The sequence below is a fragment of the Monodelphis domestica genome, chromosome 2 (genome assembly GCF_027887165.1).
Source record: "Monodelphis domestica isolate mMonDom1 chromosome 2, mMonDom1.pri, whole genome shotgun sequence".
In the NCBI taxonomy this organism is placed as follows: Eukaryota; Metazoa; Chordata; class Mammalia; order Didelphimorphia; family Didelphidae; genus Monodelphis; species Monodelphis domestica.
In genome coordinates this window covers 321,272,359-321,292,372 of record NC_077228.1, presented here as the reverse complement: position 1 = coordinate 321,292,372, position 20,014 = coordinate 321,272,359, and the positions used below count along the sequence as shown (strand labels likewise).

The 20,014-nt window shown below is 39.3% G+C and overlaps 1 protein-coding gene across 1 annotated transcript in view; it reads left to right on the top strand.

Annotated features, from left to right (window-relative positions):
* Nucleotides 1-15,490: 15,490 nt before the first annotated feature.
* Nucleotides 15,491-20,014, top strand: part of B3GAT2 (beta-1,3-glucuronyltransferase 2) — a 90,647-nt gene continuing 86,123 nt past the window's right edge. The window contains exon 1 of the mRNA XM_001365498.4: nucleotides 15,491-17,570. Within this exon, the coding sequence (XP_001365535.1) occupies nucleotides 16,935-17,570 (636 nt within the window). The 5' untranslated portion in view covers nucleotides 15,491-16,934. The remainder of the gene's footprint in view (nucleotides 17,571-20,014) is intronic.

Below are 20,014 nucleotides of genomic sequence, written 5' to 3'. Positions count from 1 at the left end.
CAGGCAGCAGGTAGAGGTTATCAAGCTTCCCAGTAAGCAGGGCTAAGTTTGAACAATGGCACAGTTTTCTACCAATCCCACAATTGAATAAAGTTTTCTCACAACACAAAAATTGGACTAGATCCATAATTGAATAGAAAGGGACCTGAGCTAGATCCAGAATTGAGTCACAAGATGGAGTCAGTGTGATTCACTCAATTCCCACTACTCCTTGTGCTCCAGTCTCCTCACACAATAGGTCATGAAAGGCTCCGTGGTCCACATATTAAAACTTACTGATTTTTTAAAAACATTAAGTTACCCACATTGCATTTTCCCATTGTTCTGGGTTGATAGACTATGAAATATAAGTTGGAAGTTGTCATAATGTTTCTAAATTAATGTTAGCAAAAGGACATCAACATTTTCATTTCCTAATTTAGGTGTGATTGTGCTATTATAATCCTATAATATGGTAAGTTTTTGCATTTATTAGGAGAAAGCTACCTTTTCACAAAATGTTCAATTTATATACAGGAGAATGAGCAGACTGTGGAGCTGAGAAGCAATACAGTAAACAAATGGAGTAAAGTGAAATGTGATTAAGATAAATTTGATATAATAAATGGCATATTTAATAAAGCAATATTGCTTTTCCTAGACAAAAGAGACCTAATATAGATCTGTCAAATAAAATGTTAATTATATTATTTGAGAATTATATAATATCTCATCTTCAGTGGACAAGATAGGAAGGTAGCTAATTACTTTGGTGAAAAATTAAATCCTATCGAATTTTTTTTATGAAAAGTCACACCAAGTACCTTAATATACTCTCGACTTAAATTTTCCAAAATGATATGGAACTCCTAAAATAAAGTAACACAGAATTAATCAGTTAAAGGTATAATTAAACCACATTAAGAGTACCATAATTAGCTCTATAGCTTTAAGCCACTGAACAATTATGAAATGGGTTTGTTTATATCACTTCAGTTCCAACAAGTTTACAGTTATGCCGTTATCATGAGTCCACCATGAAATGATGCAGGAATATAGCAGTAAGACAGACAATTATACAATACTTTTCATTTGCAAAACACATTTCATCCTGATCAATGACACATGTAAAACCCAGTGGAATTGCTTGTTAGCTACTGGAGGGGGGAGGGATTAAGGGAGGGAAAGAACATGAATCGTGTAACCATGGAAAAATATTCTGAATTAATTAAATAAATAAACTAACTTAAAAAAACACATTTCATCCTTTTTCACATTTTAATTTTCTCTAAGGATTATAAATTTAGGGTATTCTGTTTTGCTCTACTCCATGCATTTAACAATGGAGGCAATTTCCTTCACAGATACAAATCAACAACTCATCTGCAACTCAAAGTCATAATTGTGTGGGGGAGAAGTGACTCGCCTATGGACCTAGAGTTAGTCTGTGTCTAGGCAGTGCTTGAACTCAGGTCTTCCTGACTATCAGGCTAATCCTCAATCCATTACATCCTGCTGCAGGCAAGAGTTTAATTCTCCCTTGGTTTTCTCATCAAACCATTGGCAGTAAAAGGATTACAATTCAGATCTCATACTGAATTTACTACAATTTCATCCCCTGACCATACTGCTTTCCTTCCTATTAAAATCAATTTGGTGCTCCTTAATTTTTTTTCTAGAGACCCTTTTAGTAACTGACTCATAGCAAAACTGAGTCATCCGTAATGGATCTCAGGAACATTAGCATATTACAGTGGAAAAAGCCCAGGGATAGAAGGTAGGAGATTTTGGTTTTCATTTTTACTCTATCACTTCCTGGCTTTGTGTCTTTGGGCAATCACTTATGGAGTGGCTCTCCAAGCCTGTTTCCTCTTCTGTAAAGCAGAAATCATAATTCCAATCAGAAAAATGCTTTATACAGTGTCATTTCTTTAGAAGCCAAAAGTCCCAAGGCCATGTAACAGGGTAGAAAGAGCTAGCTTTAAATCTGGAGTGACAGGAAGGAAACAAGCATCTATTAAGCACCTACTATATGCCAGACAATGTGCTAAGCACATATATATATATATATATAGGAAGGAAGGAAGGAAGGAAGGAAGGAAGGAAGGAAGGGAGGGAGGGAGGGAGGGAGGGAGGGAGGAAGGAAGGAAGGGAGGGAGGGAGGAAGGAAGGAAGGAAGGAAGGAAGGAAGGAAGGAAGGAAGGAAGGAAGGAAGGAAGGAAGGAAGGGAGGGAGGGAGGGAGGGAGGGAGGGAGGGAGGGAGGAGGGAGGAAGAGAAAGTATCCTGCCTCAGAAATGTACTAATTGTATGACCCTCAGCAAGGCACTTAAATGCTTTGTGACTCAGTTTCCTTGTGAGGATCAAATAAGATAACACATCTGCAAAACATTTTGTTTTCATTTGGTTTTTATTTTAATTAATTACAAAACATTTTGAAAACTTTAAAGCTCTATAAAAATAATAATGAGATTTTCGATGCATGTGTTTTCTAATATTAAGGCATCACAATATGGTGAGGATGGAGATTATACTGAAGTCTAAGATTCATTCTGGATTTGGTTGTCATTTTTTCTGTGATAGAGGAAGGGCAGTGAGGTTGGTTGATTTAAGTCCAACTCTTAGCAATTATGCTGAACTGTGGGACTGAGAATTTTCCCGGGTTAATTGGCCTTTTATTTAACAAAATCCCAAGAGCTTTTCTTATAAAATAATAGCCTCAATCCTACAGACCTGATGTGAGCTTTAACTCCTATTCTCACTTCAGAACCAAGGCTTCCTAATGGGTACTTTTTATGACTATAGCAATGCCCTCGGAGTCTTATGCTGCCACTGGTGGTCCCTGATGCGCAGCAGAATGAAGCAATGGTAGAAACCCTGGAGTCCCTTGTTCTAGAGATTACCAGGTTATATTGAATAATGCACATTTTCTTTTCTCAAAGCTAAGCCTCATTTAATTTGGCATCCAACAAGCAGTAAATAATTTAATAAAAATATAGGCACACCATTTGCCCAAATGCACTCCCAATACTAATCCATTGCTAGACTATCAAAAAGAATTTGAAAAATTCCAAGACAACAAACTACTTGACTTGGAAGGAACTATACCATTTCCTGACAGAAAAAAAATGAATAAATAAAATGCATTATTTCAAATTTAAGCTTATAAGGGTAAATATTGTATACATGTACTTTCAATATTATAACTAGTTTCACTTCTAAAATTTGTAAGAGTAACATTATTTCTTCTGAAATAATTTAGGAAGATCCATTTATCTGAGATGATTCAGCCCTGCCTGCCATCTTCCAACTTCATGCCACTGGCCCATGCTAAGCAAATCTTCAAAATTCAGTGATGGTGATGACATTGATAACCACTGACACTAATATAACACTTTAAAGTCAGTTTCCTACTGTGTGGAGCACTGTGCAAGACAGAGGTAGAGACATAAGGTTAGATAAAGCAGAGTCCGTGCCTTTATGACGGATTACTACCATACATAATATTACATGATAAGTACAATGTAGAGACACAAAACAAAATTCTCTGACCTAGACCCTCTTTTCTCTCTACAAACTCTTTCTTAGAGATTTCATGGGTTCAACTATGGCAATGGATCTCTTAATAATTTTTGTGCATCGTGGATCCCTTTGGCAGCCTGGGAAAACGTCTGGATCCCTTCTCAGAATAATGCCTCCAAACGAATGAATTAAGTAAAATGCACGATTACAAAGGAGATCAGTTTCATCCAAAAGTGTTCACCAAATGTTTGGGTTTTTTTTTAAGTTTATGGATCTAGGTTAACAATTCTTGATATGGAATAGAACTTAAATTCTGCCTCAAATGTTTACTAATTGTATAACCTGGACAGTTCATTTAACATCTCTCACCTTCTGTTTCCTCGTTAATAAAATGTATACCACAATAGCGGCTAACTCATAGGATTATTCTAGGAATCAAATGACATACTGTGTGTAAGGTGTTTAGCAAATTTTGAAACTCTCTATAAAAGTTAGCTGCTTCTCCTATCCATAACTAATAGTTTTGTTGCTGTTATCTCTATCTAAATGACTCAGATCTACATATTCTGTCTACATCTCTATCTTCAGATCACATCTTCTCCAACTTCATGTTAGACATCTTTGGATGTTCCACAGACATCTTAAACTCAATGTATCTAAAATAAACTTATTATACCCACAACCACCATCACTAGCCCTTATCTGCCACCCCTAATCCACCCTCTTCCTAACTTGCCTCTCTGTTTAGGATACACACCACTGTTTTTCCAGGCACTTTGGTTCACCCCCATAGGCATCAGTTACTAGCTCTTATGTCTCATTCACTGTAACAGAAAATCAGTTATCGAGTCTTTAATTCCTTATCCGCAGCATTTCTTGCATCTGCCCCCTTTCTCCTCCACAGGTATTCATTACCTTTTCCCTGGACTACTACAATAGCTTCCTATTTAGTCTTTCAACATAGCTGACAATTTGACATTGCTGTTAACCTGGTATCACTAAAGCCCAGGGCACAGACAATGGCACTCCCTTTTAAGAACCTTTGGTGTCTCCCTGTTGCCTCTATGATAAAATACAAATGCCTTTGTTTGACACGGAAAGTCTTGAAAATATGTTTTCACTCAATTTTTCTAGCCTGATTGTGTAACCCCTCATTCATTCTTTCATCTAGCTAAACTGACCTCACTGGTCTTTATATACAACATTGCATCTCCCATCTCTGTCCCTTTGCATAGGCTATTTTCCAAGCCCAGAAGGTTCTCTTCTCTCATCTCTCTATTTAAAAACCCCTAAACCTCTATTCTCTTAGTCGTTTATATCCACTTACCTCAAAATAATTTATTTTTGTTTTGTATTTTTTTTACTTGTTTAATCTGTGGACATGTTGTTTTTTCTCAAGTAAAATGTCAATTCCTTGAAGATAGGAGCTGTTTCATTTTTGTCTTTAGAGTCCCTACTATGTAGCAGAATACCTGCTCATCACATGTCTTTCCTCAATTCTTTTTTTAAACCCTCACCTTCCATATTAGAATCCATACTGGGTATTGGTTCTAAGGCAGCAGAGTGGTAAGGGCTAATCAATGAGGATTAAGTGACTTGCCCAGGGTCACACAGCTGGGAGGTATCTGTGGTCAAATTTGAACCTAGCACCTCCTGTCTCTGGGCCTGGCTCTCAATCCACTGAGTTACACAGCTGCCCCCTCCCCAATCCTTTTTGACTTGAACTGAATTCAGTTTCTGAGGTCCAAGGGCAAAAAGATCATTACTGACAGGAAAGACCAGAGAAGACTTCCTCAAGGTATTTAAAGAACAAGTTAGCAGAGAAACTGAAGGATCTTTTAAAAATTATTTTTAAAGCATTTCCCTAAAACCAAAAAGCAAGCATTATATGTAATGGGGAAATACTAGAAGCTTTCTCGGTAAGTATAGAAATAAAGCAAGGATGGTCTCCTTCCCAGCTGTTATTTGACATAATTCTAGAAATGCCTGCAATGCTTCTCCCTCTTGCTAATAACAATAACAGTAAGATCTGAGAGAGAAACTAAAGCTGATGACATAATGGTTTATTTAGAAATTTTTGTGAAATAAACAAAGAAAATGAATTCGTTTTGTTAAGGTAAATGGTTACAAAATAAATCTGAAAATCAATATTTCTTTAAAGAGGAAGAAACTTCCAAATAACTACAAAATGCATGAAATGTCTGAGATCCAATCTGCCAAAACCTACTTACTACAGAATGAAAAACTTAAATGATTGAATGGTCAGTGCTCATGTCAGAACTGTACTAATAATAAAATGACAATACTGCTAATATTAATTTAGAGATTTGGTGGTATACCAAAGTTCCAAAGATATAATTTATAGAGATTGGCAAATTTACCACATTAATTTTAAGGAAGAAAAAGTAGATAATAACAAGGGAAACAATAGTAAAGTAGGAATGAAAGAGAAATGATGCTTCTATTCCTCAACAGTAATCTTCAAATCTATTTGCTATCTGTTAAAGAGAGAGAGAAAAGTAAAATAGGAAGATGGAACAAACCAACCAAGAAAAAATAAAAAGAATTTAATTCAAGAATCCATTGTTTATCAAACCTGGAATTGTAAACTCTGTAGGAAAGAACTCATTATCTGGAAAAGAATTGCTGGGGGACCTGGAAAAACAGTCTGGGAGGAATCAGGTTTCAGTCAACATTTATGCCATGTATCACAATAAACTCAAAATGACTATATAACCTGAATATTAAAGATCATAACTCACACACATTTGCACACAGCAGAAAACTAGATCAAGTATCTTGGTTTGTGGGCAAATTCTTAATGAAACAAGGAATAGAGGTAAATAGAAAAGATAACAAAAAAATTTTGATTACAAGAAACTAACAAGGTTTTGCATGAACAAAACTAATGCAACTTAGGTAAGGAATTGTTCAATTTGGGCGAAAAAAATCTTTGTTATCAACTACTCCTATAAGGGTCCTTTATATAAGATATATAGACAACTAAAAGACAAAGAGAGATAATGAATGATAGAAATGTATCTCTCTATACACATACATATATAGATATATATAATATGTATATACAAAAGTCATTTTCCAGTAGGTAAGTGGTCAAAGGTTATGAATTAACAGTTTTCAAAATGGTTTTAAGCTATTAAAAACCATATGAAAGAACCCTCCAATTATTAATAATAATAGAAATTCAAAGAAATCCAAGGCTTTTCTTCAAACACATAAAATAAGCAAAAATCACAAAAGAAGGGAGATGTCAATGTTGGAGATGTTGTGGAGATATAGGCACATTAATACACTGTTGAGGAAATGATAAATGTATTCAAACATTCTGGAAAGTAATTGATATTTATGCAAAGAATGTGACTAAAATATCCATATCCTTTGATATATAGAGATTTCATTGCTAGACAGAACCCCAAGAAGGACATTGGTTAAAAAAGAAATTCCAAAGAAAAGATTTCAGAAGGCCCCTGGTTCATTCATATGCACATACTTCCCTGTAGAGGTGAGAAAATGTGGGTGTGGATGACTGTTTATAGTATTAGACTTTGTAGAGTGTTGGAATTTGTAGTTATTTTGCTGAATTGTTTTTCTCCTCTTTTTAATTTCTGATTATAAGGAATAGCCCCTCTGGGAGGTGGAAGGGATGCATTGGGAAACATAGGTTATGTAAAAACAAAATATATATCCAAAAATTTTATTTAAAAAATAAAGATGAGGAGAAATGCAAAAGGTAAAAAGGAAGAGGACATTCCAGTTTAAAGAAGAATATGAGCAAAATTCAGGATACAAGATCTCGTAATTAGAGGTCTTTGATGACCTTGGAGAGAGGAGTTTCATGGGTGGGGGTTAGTGGGAAGCAGGGAGAAGGCTGAATACAGTAGGCTAAAGACTAGGTGTTAATTAATTAGTGGCATCAATTACATGAGATTGTTGAATTTTCTGCAAATTTATCATTACTAAAACAACAAGTGTATAGCACACATACCATTAACAAGATATCAGCACTGGTTAATAAAGACAATACCCACAAAACTAAAACCAAACTATGTATTATTTTAATGATAAAACTAATTTTGCATATTGAATAATTAACAGAGATGCAAGTTATGCTCATAAACTGTTTAAAACAAATTTTTATGGTGAAAGGATATAAATGGGCATTTTTTTCTGACAACAAAAGACAAGCTATCAATAGCCATGTGAAAAAATGCTCCAAATCACTAATAATTAGGGAAATGCAAATGAAAGTCATTCTAAAGTTCCCTTTCATGCCCATCAGATAGGCGAATTGACAAAAAGGAGAAAAAGACATACTGGAGGGATTGCAGAAAAGCAGGCATATTAATTCTGTTAGTGTAACTATGAATTGGTAGAGCCAATCTGGATGGCAATTTGGGACTCCGCCCAAGTATCTACTAACCTGACCATACCCTGTGACCTAATAAGACCACTGCTAGATTTTACTCTGAAGAGATCAAAGGAGGGGGGCATTTGCAACAAAACCTGAGAGGATTTGTATGCCCTGATTCAAAAGGAAATGGGTAAAACTTAAACTTAAAACTAGGGAAATGATATATACAATGAATAAAGCAATGTAAGAAAAACAATTATGAAAGACTTAAGAACACTGTTAATGAAATGGCCTGTCATGACTCCAGTAAACTTGGGATGAATCATGCTTCCCTTTTCTTGACAGAGAGGTGATTAACTGAATGTACAAAATGAGAGCACAGATTCTGCCAATTTGTTCTGCTTAACTAAAATTATTTGTTTCAGGGGAGGGATTTGGGGTGGGGTAGAATCGTGATACCAAAAAAAAAAAAGTTGGGAGAAAAGTTCAAAAAGGGACATAAATAAGTAGAACTAAGATATTAAATTACATATATACATAAAAGTTTTCTATGTATGCATGCCTATAATTTTATATGTACACATATATGAGACAAGCTATATATAAATATTCATGGTTTCATATACAATTCTCTTTTTCTTTTCTTGGACAGCTAGATGGTAAAGTATATAAAGTGCTGGACTTACAGTCAGGAAAACCTGAATTTCAATCCTGTCTCACATACTTACTAGCTCTGTGACCCTGGGCATATCCTTTAAGCTCCCCGTGCCTCAGTTTTTTCATCTGTACTATCGGGGCAATTATAACACTTACTTCCCAGGGTTGTTATGAGGATCAAATGAATTAATATATGTAAAGTACTTTGCAAATTTTAAAACACTATTTAAATACTGGCTATTAGTATTATCATTTTAGAAGTAAATGCTTCTGTTTGTCACGTTCATAATATTTTTTTAATAAATAAAATTAAGGGAGTGGATCAAGGCAATTATCTCTAAAGACTTTTCCAGCTCTAAACCCTGGCATCCTCTAACTCCTGACCTATACATTATTTTCTATCTCCAATGTTCACTGTAGCATTGTAATTATGGAAACTAGAAAGCAAATGAAATATCTGATAGTATGGAAATGCCCTTTTACCTTACATATGAATATATACTACTATATGGAAAAGAATACCAACAAGTATAAGTTATACAGAGAAATCTGGAAAGTCTTTTGTGAAATAATACCAAGTAGAAAAGGCAGAAATATGAGAATGGCCTTTCCACTAATTATGATCATATAAAGAAAATTCAATAAAGAGTATAGAGACAAAGAATTCTGATAGAGCTTTGGAAGAACTGAAATTGTATTATGGTACTTTATTTAAATTAACTAACTTAAATAAAACAAGCACTAAACTTAGTTGAGTATGTTTTAATCAGACGTAAAAATAATTCAAGAAAATATTTCAATTAACCTAAAAGAAAAATCATGACTCCAGAAGATGCATCATACCTATTTGAAAATCAGCATGGCCCTTCCATGATGGACCAAATGTGAAGAGTCCTAGCTACCACGTTTACTCAGCTGTAGTCTTTTGAAATAAAAGATATATTAATATCTTACTCATTGATTCAAAATCAAAATGTTCTGGGATTACCACATAATATGTTTCCCTTGTCTCCCTAGAAAGTATGCTTTTCTTTTTTTGACCTTTGGTTTGTTTATTCAAAGACAAAACTGGATATTCAAAGCTGATGGCTATGGCCAGCAAGCTGAGGAAGGAGGCATCATTATTGCCAAGGATGCTCTCTACTCACTCTGTTATACAAATAATTAGAAAGATTAAATGAAAATAAACACTGAGTGGTTATGCATGGCTCTGAAGTTAGGTAATTATGCTAATTACCCTAGTGACTTCCACCAACTTTCATTATCAACCACAGATCAAGCTTAAACTGTTTTACATAAGAACATAATGAATTTTATAGAAAAGGGCTCTTACCTACTATTCTGATTATGGTCCATAACATTGCTATTTCCCTTCAAATTCTAACCCCCACCCCTTCCTGTAGGAGTCATTCCTATTCTTATTTCTTATTTTGTTTTGTTTTAGGCTGTGATTTCACTAGTTTAGGGGGCTCTTAATGAGAAAATTCCCTCCACCAATGTAGATTAGCAACTATTTAGAATCTTAAAATCTTAGAGCCTAGGATACCAAGAGGCTAAATGATTTTTCTAGAATCAAGAAGCCAGGCTACATCAGAGGTTAAGACTTGAACCCTGCCTCCCTTATTCTGGGAAGTCAGCTTTTATCTACCATAATAAGCTACTCTAAAGCCTTCCTGGTACAGCTAGGAAGTGCAATGGATAGAGGGTTGGCCCTGGATTCAGAATGACCTGTGTTCAAATCTGGTCTCAGACACTCAATAGCTGTGTGACCCTGGGCAAGTTACTTAACTCTGTTTGCCTCAATTCCCTCATCTGTAAAATAACCCAGAGAAGGAAATGGCTATCTATTCCAGCATCATTGCCAAGAAAACCCCAAATGAGGTCAGAAAAGTCAGACCGAGGTAATCAACTTAACAACAACAAATCCATTCTACCTCAAATGGAATGAGAAATTGTTTACAGGTCAGTTCTTTTCTAAAATAGGTTTAGCTTCTCTTCCTTGGTTCTGTGCTTGAAGGTAATCTTGACTTTTTAAAAGTTGTTTTGTTTTGATTTGATTTGTTTTATTCACAAGTTTCACCATGTTCCTGGGAGTTTGATTCATTATGTGACAATCCGATATGTCTTCAGTCATTTGAGATAAATGCTTCAGGAGTAACAATAAACAACATTTATAAAGACTTTCAGGTTTGCAAAGTGTTTTGCAGAACAGACCTCATTTGAATCTCAGCACACTCCTTAAATTATTACATATTATATGTTTTTATGCATTTCAAATATATTATTATTGCTTCTATATCAAAGATGAGGGAACTTTAAATTGTTCAGTCTAGATTTGTGATTTTATTGGTATGGAGAAATCCTAGTGAGGAAACTCTCTTTACCAGTACAGAAAAATAACTTCTCTGTAGTCTTAGAGAATTGTCTGGCATATTGAGCAATTAAGTAATTTGCACAGAGTTACTCTGCCAGTAATGTCAGAGGCAGCACTTGAACTCGTTTTCCTGACTCCAATGTGAAATGGACTCTCTGTTTTTCTGTCTCTTGAGATACCTTTATAGATGAGGAAACTGGGACCCAGAGAGGTTAAATGGTCACACAACTGGCATCACATACAAGATTAGAACTCATGACCTTCCTGTCTCCAATCCCAACTACTATTTCTACTACATCAAATTGACTTTCTTAATAGTCATTAAAATTTTCCACATTTTGTGTTTAGGATCTGGATTTTTTCCCTCTCACAATCCTTTTTTGTTACCAATAACATAAATTTCATGCTAACCATGCTAACTGCAATTGCCATGGCATAGGTAGTCTCCATTTAGTCTGTTCTGTTTTACATAGATTTTAGTTTATATTATAGCTCTCTAATGACCTTCCCAGTGATCCCTGTAGGGAAGTTCAGAATCATAAAATGTTGGAGCTGGTAGGGAATGAGATTATCTAGTCCAACTCTCTTGCTTTACTGATACTGAGGCTGAGAAAGGATGTAACTTGTCCAAAGTACCACAATCAGCAAGTAGCAGACTTTGAATTTGAAACCAGGATTCTAGATTCCCGAATCAGTGCTCTTTTCAGGATGTCACACCTGCTAGGCTTCCTATTTATGTAGATGTTACAATAATAATTAGAAGTTGCTGGTTGGTGGTAGAATAACCTGAAACAGTTATTGCTTTTATTCATGATCTCCTTAAAGAAGGAACCTTTTAAACAGCTGGGCAAAAAATGAATGATGGCAATGGAGAAGGCTCAGTGACACTGACAACAAATACTTTTTCCTTGTCTCTGACTTGCTATCATCTTCATTTTTAGATAAGGTGCTGAAGGGAATTTGGCTAAGTATGAGCCAAGTTGACTAAGATTATAGGCACCAGCAAAATCCTAAATGAAATGTCCAGATTGTGCTTGTTTTGAAAATTGTTCATACATGAATGGGCTTGATTTCCCAAGAAAATAAAATAGTCTGAGAAGTTGGATGTGATGAGGTTCATAAAATAATCAGCATATCTGTCAGTCAATATATATTTTTATTAAGTGCTTACTATATGACAAGTACTGTGCATAAAAAAGAGGCAGAAGACGGTCCTTGCCCTCAAAGAGCTTGCAATCTAATGGCAGTGGTTACAAGCAAGGAAATAGGTAAAATTAGCTATGCATAGGATAAACGGGAAATGATTAACAGAGGCAAGGAACCAGAATTAAGAAGGTTTGGGAAAAGCTTCCTGTAGAAGGGATTCTCATTGGGATTTAAAGAAAGCCAGGGAAGCTAGTAGGTAGAAATAAGGAAAGAAAGCACTCCGGACTTGGGGAAATTGCCCAGAGCAAGGATGGAGTATCTTGTTTGTGGAACATCAAAAAGACCTTTCTATCTATCAAGAGTAAGTGTTAAGGAGTATGTATAAGATGTCTAGAAAAGTAAGAGGGGGTTAGGTTATGAAGGGCTTTGAACATCAAATATAAGGTTGTCTATTTGATCCTGGAGGTGAGAGGGAGCTACTAGAATTTATTGAATGAATGAGTGAGTGAGTGAGTGTGTGTGTGTGTGGGGGGGAGCAGATGATACCATGAGACTTTTAGGAAAATCATTTTGATGGTCAAATGGAGTGGATGGAACATAAGAGGGAAAAACTTGAGGCAAGCTAATCTTCCAACAGGAGCATGCACAGGAGTATTGGCAGTGTCAGAGAAAGGGATGCATTAGAAAGAGATTACAAAAATGAGATCATCAAGCCTTGGCAACAGATTGGATATGGAATTGGGGGAGTAGGAATGGAGACAGTGAGGAGTTGAGGATGACTAGGGTGTGAACCTGAAGCACTGGGAAGATGATGTTGCTTTTGACAGTAATAGGGATATTATTATATATATACTTGCTAGGCAATAGAAATACAAATATGAATGTATAGTATAGTCTGATTAAAGCAATGAGCCTCCTTCAGTAGTCACTTGAGTTTTAATCCAGCTTAGTTTCAACAAATAGCAAAACATGTGATATTGGACTTCATCCAATGATATGGATGAAATTTTAGCATATGAGTTGTGGGTGCTATGCTATCCAACAATGAGAAATTCTTTTATTGACTCCATCTCCTTAAAATATTAGTATGGCTTTCACCCAAACATGATAAGAATGACATCAAAATTACACATTTTCCACTTGGCTGTGCTATATTTAATACTGAGTATATTAGGGACATGTGTTGTTTCTTGCATATAACATCCCATCTCCATACCTTTGCACAAGCTTGTTGCTCCTCATACTTGGACTTGCCTCTTGGACCTCCAGATTTCCTTCAAATCTCAGCTTAAATACCAACCTCTACATGAGACATTTCTTAAGACCTCTTAGGAAATAGTCCTCCTTTCAAATGTGTTAAATTTATTTCACATGTAATCTCACTCAATAGAATATAAGCTCAATAAAGGCAAAGATTGCCTCATTTTTTTACTTTGTATGTCCAGAGCCTAGCACAGTACTTGACACACAGTGAGCACTTTAACAAATGCTTGTTTGAAGGAAAAGTAGATGGTTCAATGGATTGAAGCCTGGCTCAGAGCTGGGAGGTCCTGGGCTCAAATTTGGCCTCAGACACTTCTTAGCTGTATGACCCTGGATAAGTCATTTAACCCCCACTGCCTAATCCTTTCTTCTGCCTTGGAAGTAGTGATGGCAAATTTTTTAGAGATCAAGTGCCCAAACTGCAACCCTCATACCTCATGTGAGTCACCCCCTGACAAAAGAGGGAGATAGCATTCCCATTGGGCTGCTGGGCAGAGGGGCAAGTGATGTGAAAAATGTCCTAAGGCACAGTGGAGAGGGAAAGGGTAGAAGCCCCCTTTGGCACACATACCATAGGTTCACCAACATGACAATACATAGTATTGATTCTAAGATAGAAGGTAAGGGTTTTTTCAAAATGCTTGTTTGGTTGGTTAGTAGGGAAAATGAGTTAATTCTGAAAATTTAAACACTGTGGATAAAAAAGAGATTATGGATGAAGGAGGAAAAATTGTGCCTGAAGCCTATCCTTACTATAAGCACTCAAGAGTTTAAATGTGCCGACTCTGCCCTTGTATATTTCAGGGGTAGAAGATAAGGTTAAGGAAGCAAAAGTATGGACAGATTATCAGTTAAAAAAAAAACTGAATGTGAAAGAGAAGGAGGAACCAAAAGCAAAGTATATCCCTATGAAAGGTCTCTCCAGCAAGACCACCCACCCATTTTCCCTCTGCACAGATAATAGGAAAGATTTATTTGTGAGTGGAAGTGAAGGAAACAAGAGAACTCAGGGGAAATGTTTCCCAATTATTTATCAGGCACTCACATGAATATAAAGCTTTCATATTCTCTGTCCCTCGGGAATATATGCCTATAATGCATTTGGGGACAGAATAGAATGACATTAATTACCCTTGCTCTTTTTCCCTCTCTGGGGCCAATAGGATAGCAAGGGATCCAGCTGCTTGATTCACAGTTGCCAAGTTCCTTTCATACAGTACAAGGTTGAAAATAATCATCCTTGGTTTGCTGAGTGGTTGGCCCTGTTTAATGCAAGTTGAAGAGCACAGAGCTGTATCTGTATTCCTACTTGTTACTCTATATCTCACTTGGTTTGGATGGTACATTTTGTTATTTAATATTTATTGAAAACCAGCAGTGTGTCAGGTTGTGGGGGTGGGAAGCACTTGGGGATTATTCTATGATATGGTATGCTGTAGTTGTCAGAAGACCTACATTCTAGCTTCAGTTTGGCCCCTTGAGTCTGAGTTGGTGGACAAGACCCGACCTCATTAGGTGGGATGTTAGTTTTTCTGTAAAATGAAGAAGATAAGACTAGATGGTTTCTAAGTTTCCTTTCCACTCAATGGCAATCTATGGCTCATATGAAATCTCTTTAAGCCTCAGTGTCCACAGCTGTAAAAATCAGGATAGCAATAGCTGTCCTTACTTCCCTACAAGGTTGTTGTGAGGAGCAAGGGAAATTGTGTGTGTGTGAAAGCAGGAAGCCATTAGACATGGTTAAGTTATTAATAATAGCTAGCAGGAGTATTAAAGGATGGAGAGGAAGAAAGATAGAAGGGAAAAGAGGAATTACTAAATAAAAGAAGTTTGGATTAGGGGTTTAAAGTTTCTGGTTTGTGTGTATTGGTGAAATGACACAGCTGGAAACAAACATTAAGTATTTGAATTGGAACCTTTCCCCTGGGTTCTCTCACATGCCCAAAGCCTTTGTGTGACACCCATCCCTCCATCTATGAGGAATTTTTTAATTGATTTTTATCTTTCTATAAAAGTGCATTTTGTTTTACGCTGTTTGGTATGATCCCTTAGTAGACAAACCTGCTGCTGTGATCTTTCTCTGAGCCAATATGCCCGGTTCTAAATAAGAAGCTTTTTTTTTTCTTTTTGGCTCTGTCTCTAAAATATCTTCCACCGTTTGAAGAATCCCCCCTGACTCTCTCCCACTCTCTCTCCCCCTACCTGAGGTCTCCTGAGTTTTCAGCGCATGAATAGATTTTCCTGTCTGCTCTCCAAAGACCCTGCAGTATTTCAGAAAGGAGAGAGATCAGCAAACAAACCTCCCAGCATCCAGCGCCTTCCAGCAACCAGCTTGTGAGCCCCCCTCCCTTTTCAGTGCAGCCCCAAGGGATCTCTCCCTCTTCTTTTCCAGCAGGCAGAGCCACCAGAACGCAGGGCAGCTGCTGGCGATGGTGGCTGTGGCGACGGCAGCGGCGGCGGCAGCAGCTACAGAACCAACAGTAGCAGCAGCAGGCTTTCGTTTTGGCCAGCACCAAGACCCAGGCGAAGAGCAAGGGAGGACCTCCCTTGCCTCTTCCCCCCTCCCCATAACACACCCACCCACCCACCCCCGTCCTCCCCACTCACAACCCCTCTTCTCCACCAGTAGCAGCGCTGCTGTCTTCCCACAGGAGAACTGGGAAGACTGCTAGAGTCTGCATCACAACCCTCCCATCCTCTTTTATTTTTTTCTTTTTTCTTTTTCTTTCCTTGCTTTGGGATCTTGCTGCTGGAGACGGGAGATGTTCAGAGAAGAGAAGGGGGTCCACAACAGAGTCGGCAGCAGTGGCGACACTGGGGGCAGCTTGGCACAGAGCGGCAGCTAGACTGTCCTCAGCATCCCTTCCAAGTCCTCACTGCCCCGACAAGGATGTGATGAAGGAAAACCTCTTCTGCTGCTCTCTTGACTCAAGCCTGCCCTCCTCTAAGGGAGCACTCGCTACTCCTCCTCTGTGATCCGAAGACTGCTTTTCAGGCTTTGTGGGGGATACGTGGCTTGGATCCCTCTTCTCTATTTAGTATCTTGCAGATCGTCTACCTACTGCCCCGGGACAGCAAAGAAGGTATCGGGACCTATCTCGTAGCTGATTACAGGGACTATTAAGAAAGACAGTGAAAGACCACCGCCCTTCCCCCTCTGGCCACCCTGTGCCAGCTTTCCCATCCAATCGGGTCTTTTCAACACAACTCTCGAAGAGAGGAAGAAGGAGACTAGAAAGGAACCTCTACTCATCCGCTAAGCTGAAGAATTGAGGGTGGCAGGAGAAACCCCCAACAGCTTTCCCCTCCCGCCCCTAACCTGCCCATTATATTCACACCCCTGCCCAGATCTCCCCTTAGTGCGTCTCCTCCTGGATCTGCTCCCCCTGACCGCCATGTACTGAGTCCCTCTACCCTGGGACTCCAGCCTTTCCCCGTCCCTATGGGGAGGGCTCCCCACCCAGCTCCGTGAAATAAGAGAAGGCGGCGACGGTATCTGGGCGCGGAGCGCCCCGCTTTCCGAGCTGCGGCTCGGAGGTACCTTACCCCCCCGGCCCCGGTGGGCCCCCTGGAGGGGCTGGAGGGGCCCCGTAGCGGGGAGAGGGGTCGGGGGTGAGCGCACCATGAAGTCCCTTCTCTTCAGCCGCTTCTTCATCCTCCTGCCCTGGGTACTCATCGTCATCATCATGATCGACGTGGATCCCCGCCGGCCCGCGCCCCACCTAGGTCCGCACCCTCACTTCTCCCCTTATGCGGCCGGCCGCTGGGGCGCAGCTCAGCGCACAGGCGCCCCGCGGCCCCCGCTACTCACTCGGGACGGCAGCCCCGACGGCGGCCCCCAGCGGGGCGCAGAACCTTCACGCAACCGCTCGCAGCCTCCTCCGCCGCCGATGCCGCTGCCCACCATATATGCCATCACCCCCACCTATAGCCGTCCGGTGCAGAAAGCGGAGCTCACTCGGTTAGCTAACACCTTCCGGCAGGTGGCGCAACTGCACTGGATCCTGGTGGAGGACGCGGCCGGCCGCAGCGAGTTGGTGAGCCGCTTCTTGGCCAGAGCGGGGCTTCCCAGCACCCACCTGCACGTGCCCACTCCTCGGCGCTACAAGCGGCCGGGTCTGCCCCGGGCTACGGAGCAGCGCAATGCTGGCCTCGCCTGGCTGCGCCAGACGCACCAGCACGAGCCTCAGCGGCCGCAGCCCGGTGTACTCTTCTTCGCCGACGATGACAATACCTACAGTCTGGAGCTGTTTCAGGAGGTAGTGAGCTTCCCAGTGCACCTGGGGCGCACCTGGGGCGATGGGGGCGGGAAAGGTTGTGTCACTGGGAGTCCCGCTGTGCACTTGAGGCAGCTTCTCCTCCACACTCTTTGCACTTGAAAATGCCTAAAGTTCCCGTATGCAGAATGCCTCACCCCGGGGTAGATAGGGACGGCCACTAGCTCTGCTGCGCTTTGCTGGTGTTGTTTCTGGCGGTACAGTATTTCTCTGTGCCTAGGGGAAGAGAGACGGGAAGCAGGGGCTCGGGTGGGCTTTGTTCCTCTTTTCCAGACCCTGGGATGGGCTAAATGGGCAACTTTCATTCGACAGATGCTGAATAACACCTAAGCTGTTGTTTTCCCTTTTTTTGGGGGGGGGGCACGGTTGGTGGGGGAGGGGTTGGTGTGAAATCCCGGGGGACTGATAGATTTGGAGTCTTAAGGCCTGGGTTCGAATTCCAGTCCTGCCACTCAATACCTGCAGGCAAGTCATTTAACTTCACAGGAAAACACGTTTCCTTTTAAAGGGGTGAAACTAGATGACCTCTGGATTCCTTCTAGCCCTAAAGCTTGTGACTTTACTTAATTTGCTGTTTGTAAGAGGAAGGGAAAAGCCAATTTAACCCAACTAGCAATTAAGTACTTGCTCTGAGGATACAAGGGCTAAACAAAAACCAGCAGGCCTTCAAGAAATTTACCCTCTCCTGGGGGTAAATAAAAAAGGTGTAACTTTTAACTATAGCATATGTGGTTAAATTTAGGGAGGAGTTGGGAGGATTGGGGAACTGAGAAATGGTCAGATCATAGCATTTAACCAAGGAGAAAAGCAGAACAAGCAGAAACCCACTTTTTGGATTCAGACTTGTAATTTTCATTGGTGTAGAGGACTTCTGGTGTGGAAACTCCTTCCACCTATACAAATTAAAAAACTACTTTGTTACTTAGCAGTTTTAGAGAGTTGCCAGGTGCCCAGTGACATTAAATGATTTACCAAGGCTGGTCCTCTATCTTCTTCACTACTGCCTTCCTCAAGATTTACTGAAGGAGGAGGAAGAAAAATCAGGAAGGTTATGTTAAACAATGAGTAACAAGTTTTCCTCCTGCCTTTCTTGTGCACAATTCCATGGCACATTTTACTTGGAAGCACTACACATATCTTTTGGCAAATATTTTGCATTTCAGACCCTTAGAATCTAGATGTTAGAACTAGGCACCTTTCATTGTGATTCTCTGTGTATGGGTCTACAGATATGTGTTTGCTCTGCCCTGGCCATTTTCATTTAAACCTCTCTGTTTTTGAACCCAAGGAATTTGCTGATCTCCTTGGCTCCTCTTTCCTCTCCTATTCCATTTCTTTGGAGAAGTGGCTTTTGCAGTGACAGCATCAGTATTCCACTCAGAGGGACAAGACCTGACAGCAGGATCAAGGCCATCTATTCAAGCTGCCCACCTCACTGTAGGCATGACAAATGTTTACCTTGTGATCCTTTTAAAGTTTAAATATCCTCATACATGCACAGATGCCAGGCACACTTTCTGGATTTCTGGATTTTCTGGAGACAAGTAGTGGGGTTGGAGATTAAACTGTTTGTTTTTTTTTCTATAAGACATACTGAATTGCCAAGTCAGCCATTTCTTCACCTCCTTAAAATGTTTACAGTAACCCATATAGCCCCCTCAATAAAATGAGAGTTCTAAAATATTTTTATCAATCTTCTTATATAACCATTTAGTCAAAAAATCATATAAAATATGGATCCATCCTTTCTACCCCTGCTTTTTAATGTTCTCTGTCTCTAGTCTGTAATTTGGCTCATTTTCATTATAACTGCCCTGATCTCTAGTTCTTCTCTCACGTACTCTGTGTCCAAGTGTCTACCTTCCTAGCTGAAATTTTATTTCCTAACTATAGTGTAGTGTTCTTTAATTTCAGTTCTTAATGGCATTCACAACCTTACTTTTCATTCATTCAAATAAACATTTATTTATTAAGCATGTACAAGATGCCAGACATTGTGCTAGGTTTTGGAGATAAAGCCAAAAAAAAAATTAAATAGTCCTTGCTCTCTAAAGACTTAACATTCTATTGAGCAGAAAACATGTCCATAGATTATATGAAGTGTATATGTGGGTGCATACACAAAATACAAGGGTATGTGTACATATACACTTATATGTTCATGTATTTTTTGTAATCTCTGGACACATTTTCATATATGTAGTATATCTGTCTATACTATGTATGTATTTACAAATAATATGAGGGTATAGAGGGAAAAGGAATGAAATGAGAGTGGATAGTGTTGGCTGGAAGTCAGGACCATCTGGGTCTGGCACATGATGGCTATTTGGCCCTTTACAGGTCACTAGTTACTTTTCAGTGATCTAGGCAGTTCTCTAGAACTAAAGAAGCTAACCTCTATTGGCAGAAGGGGTTTCTTTACC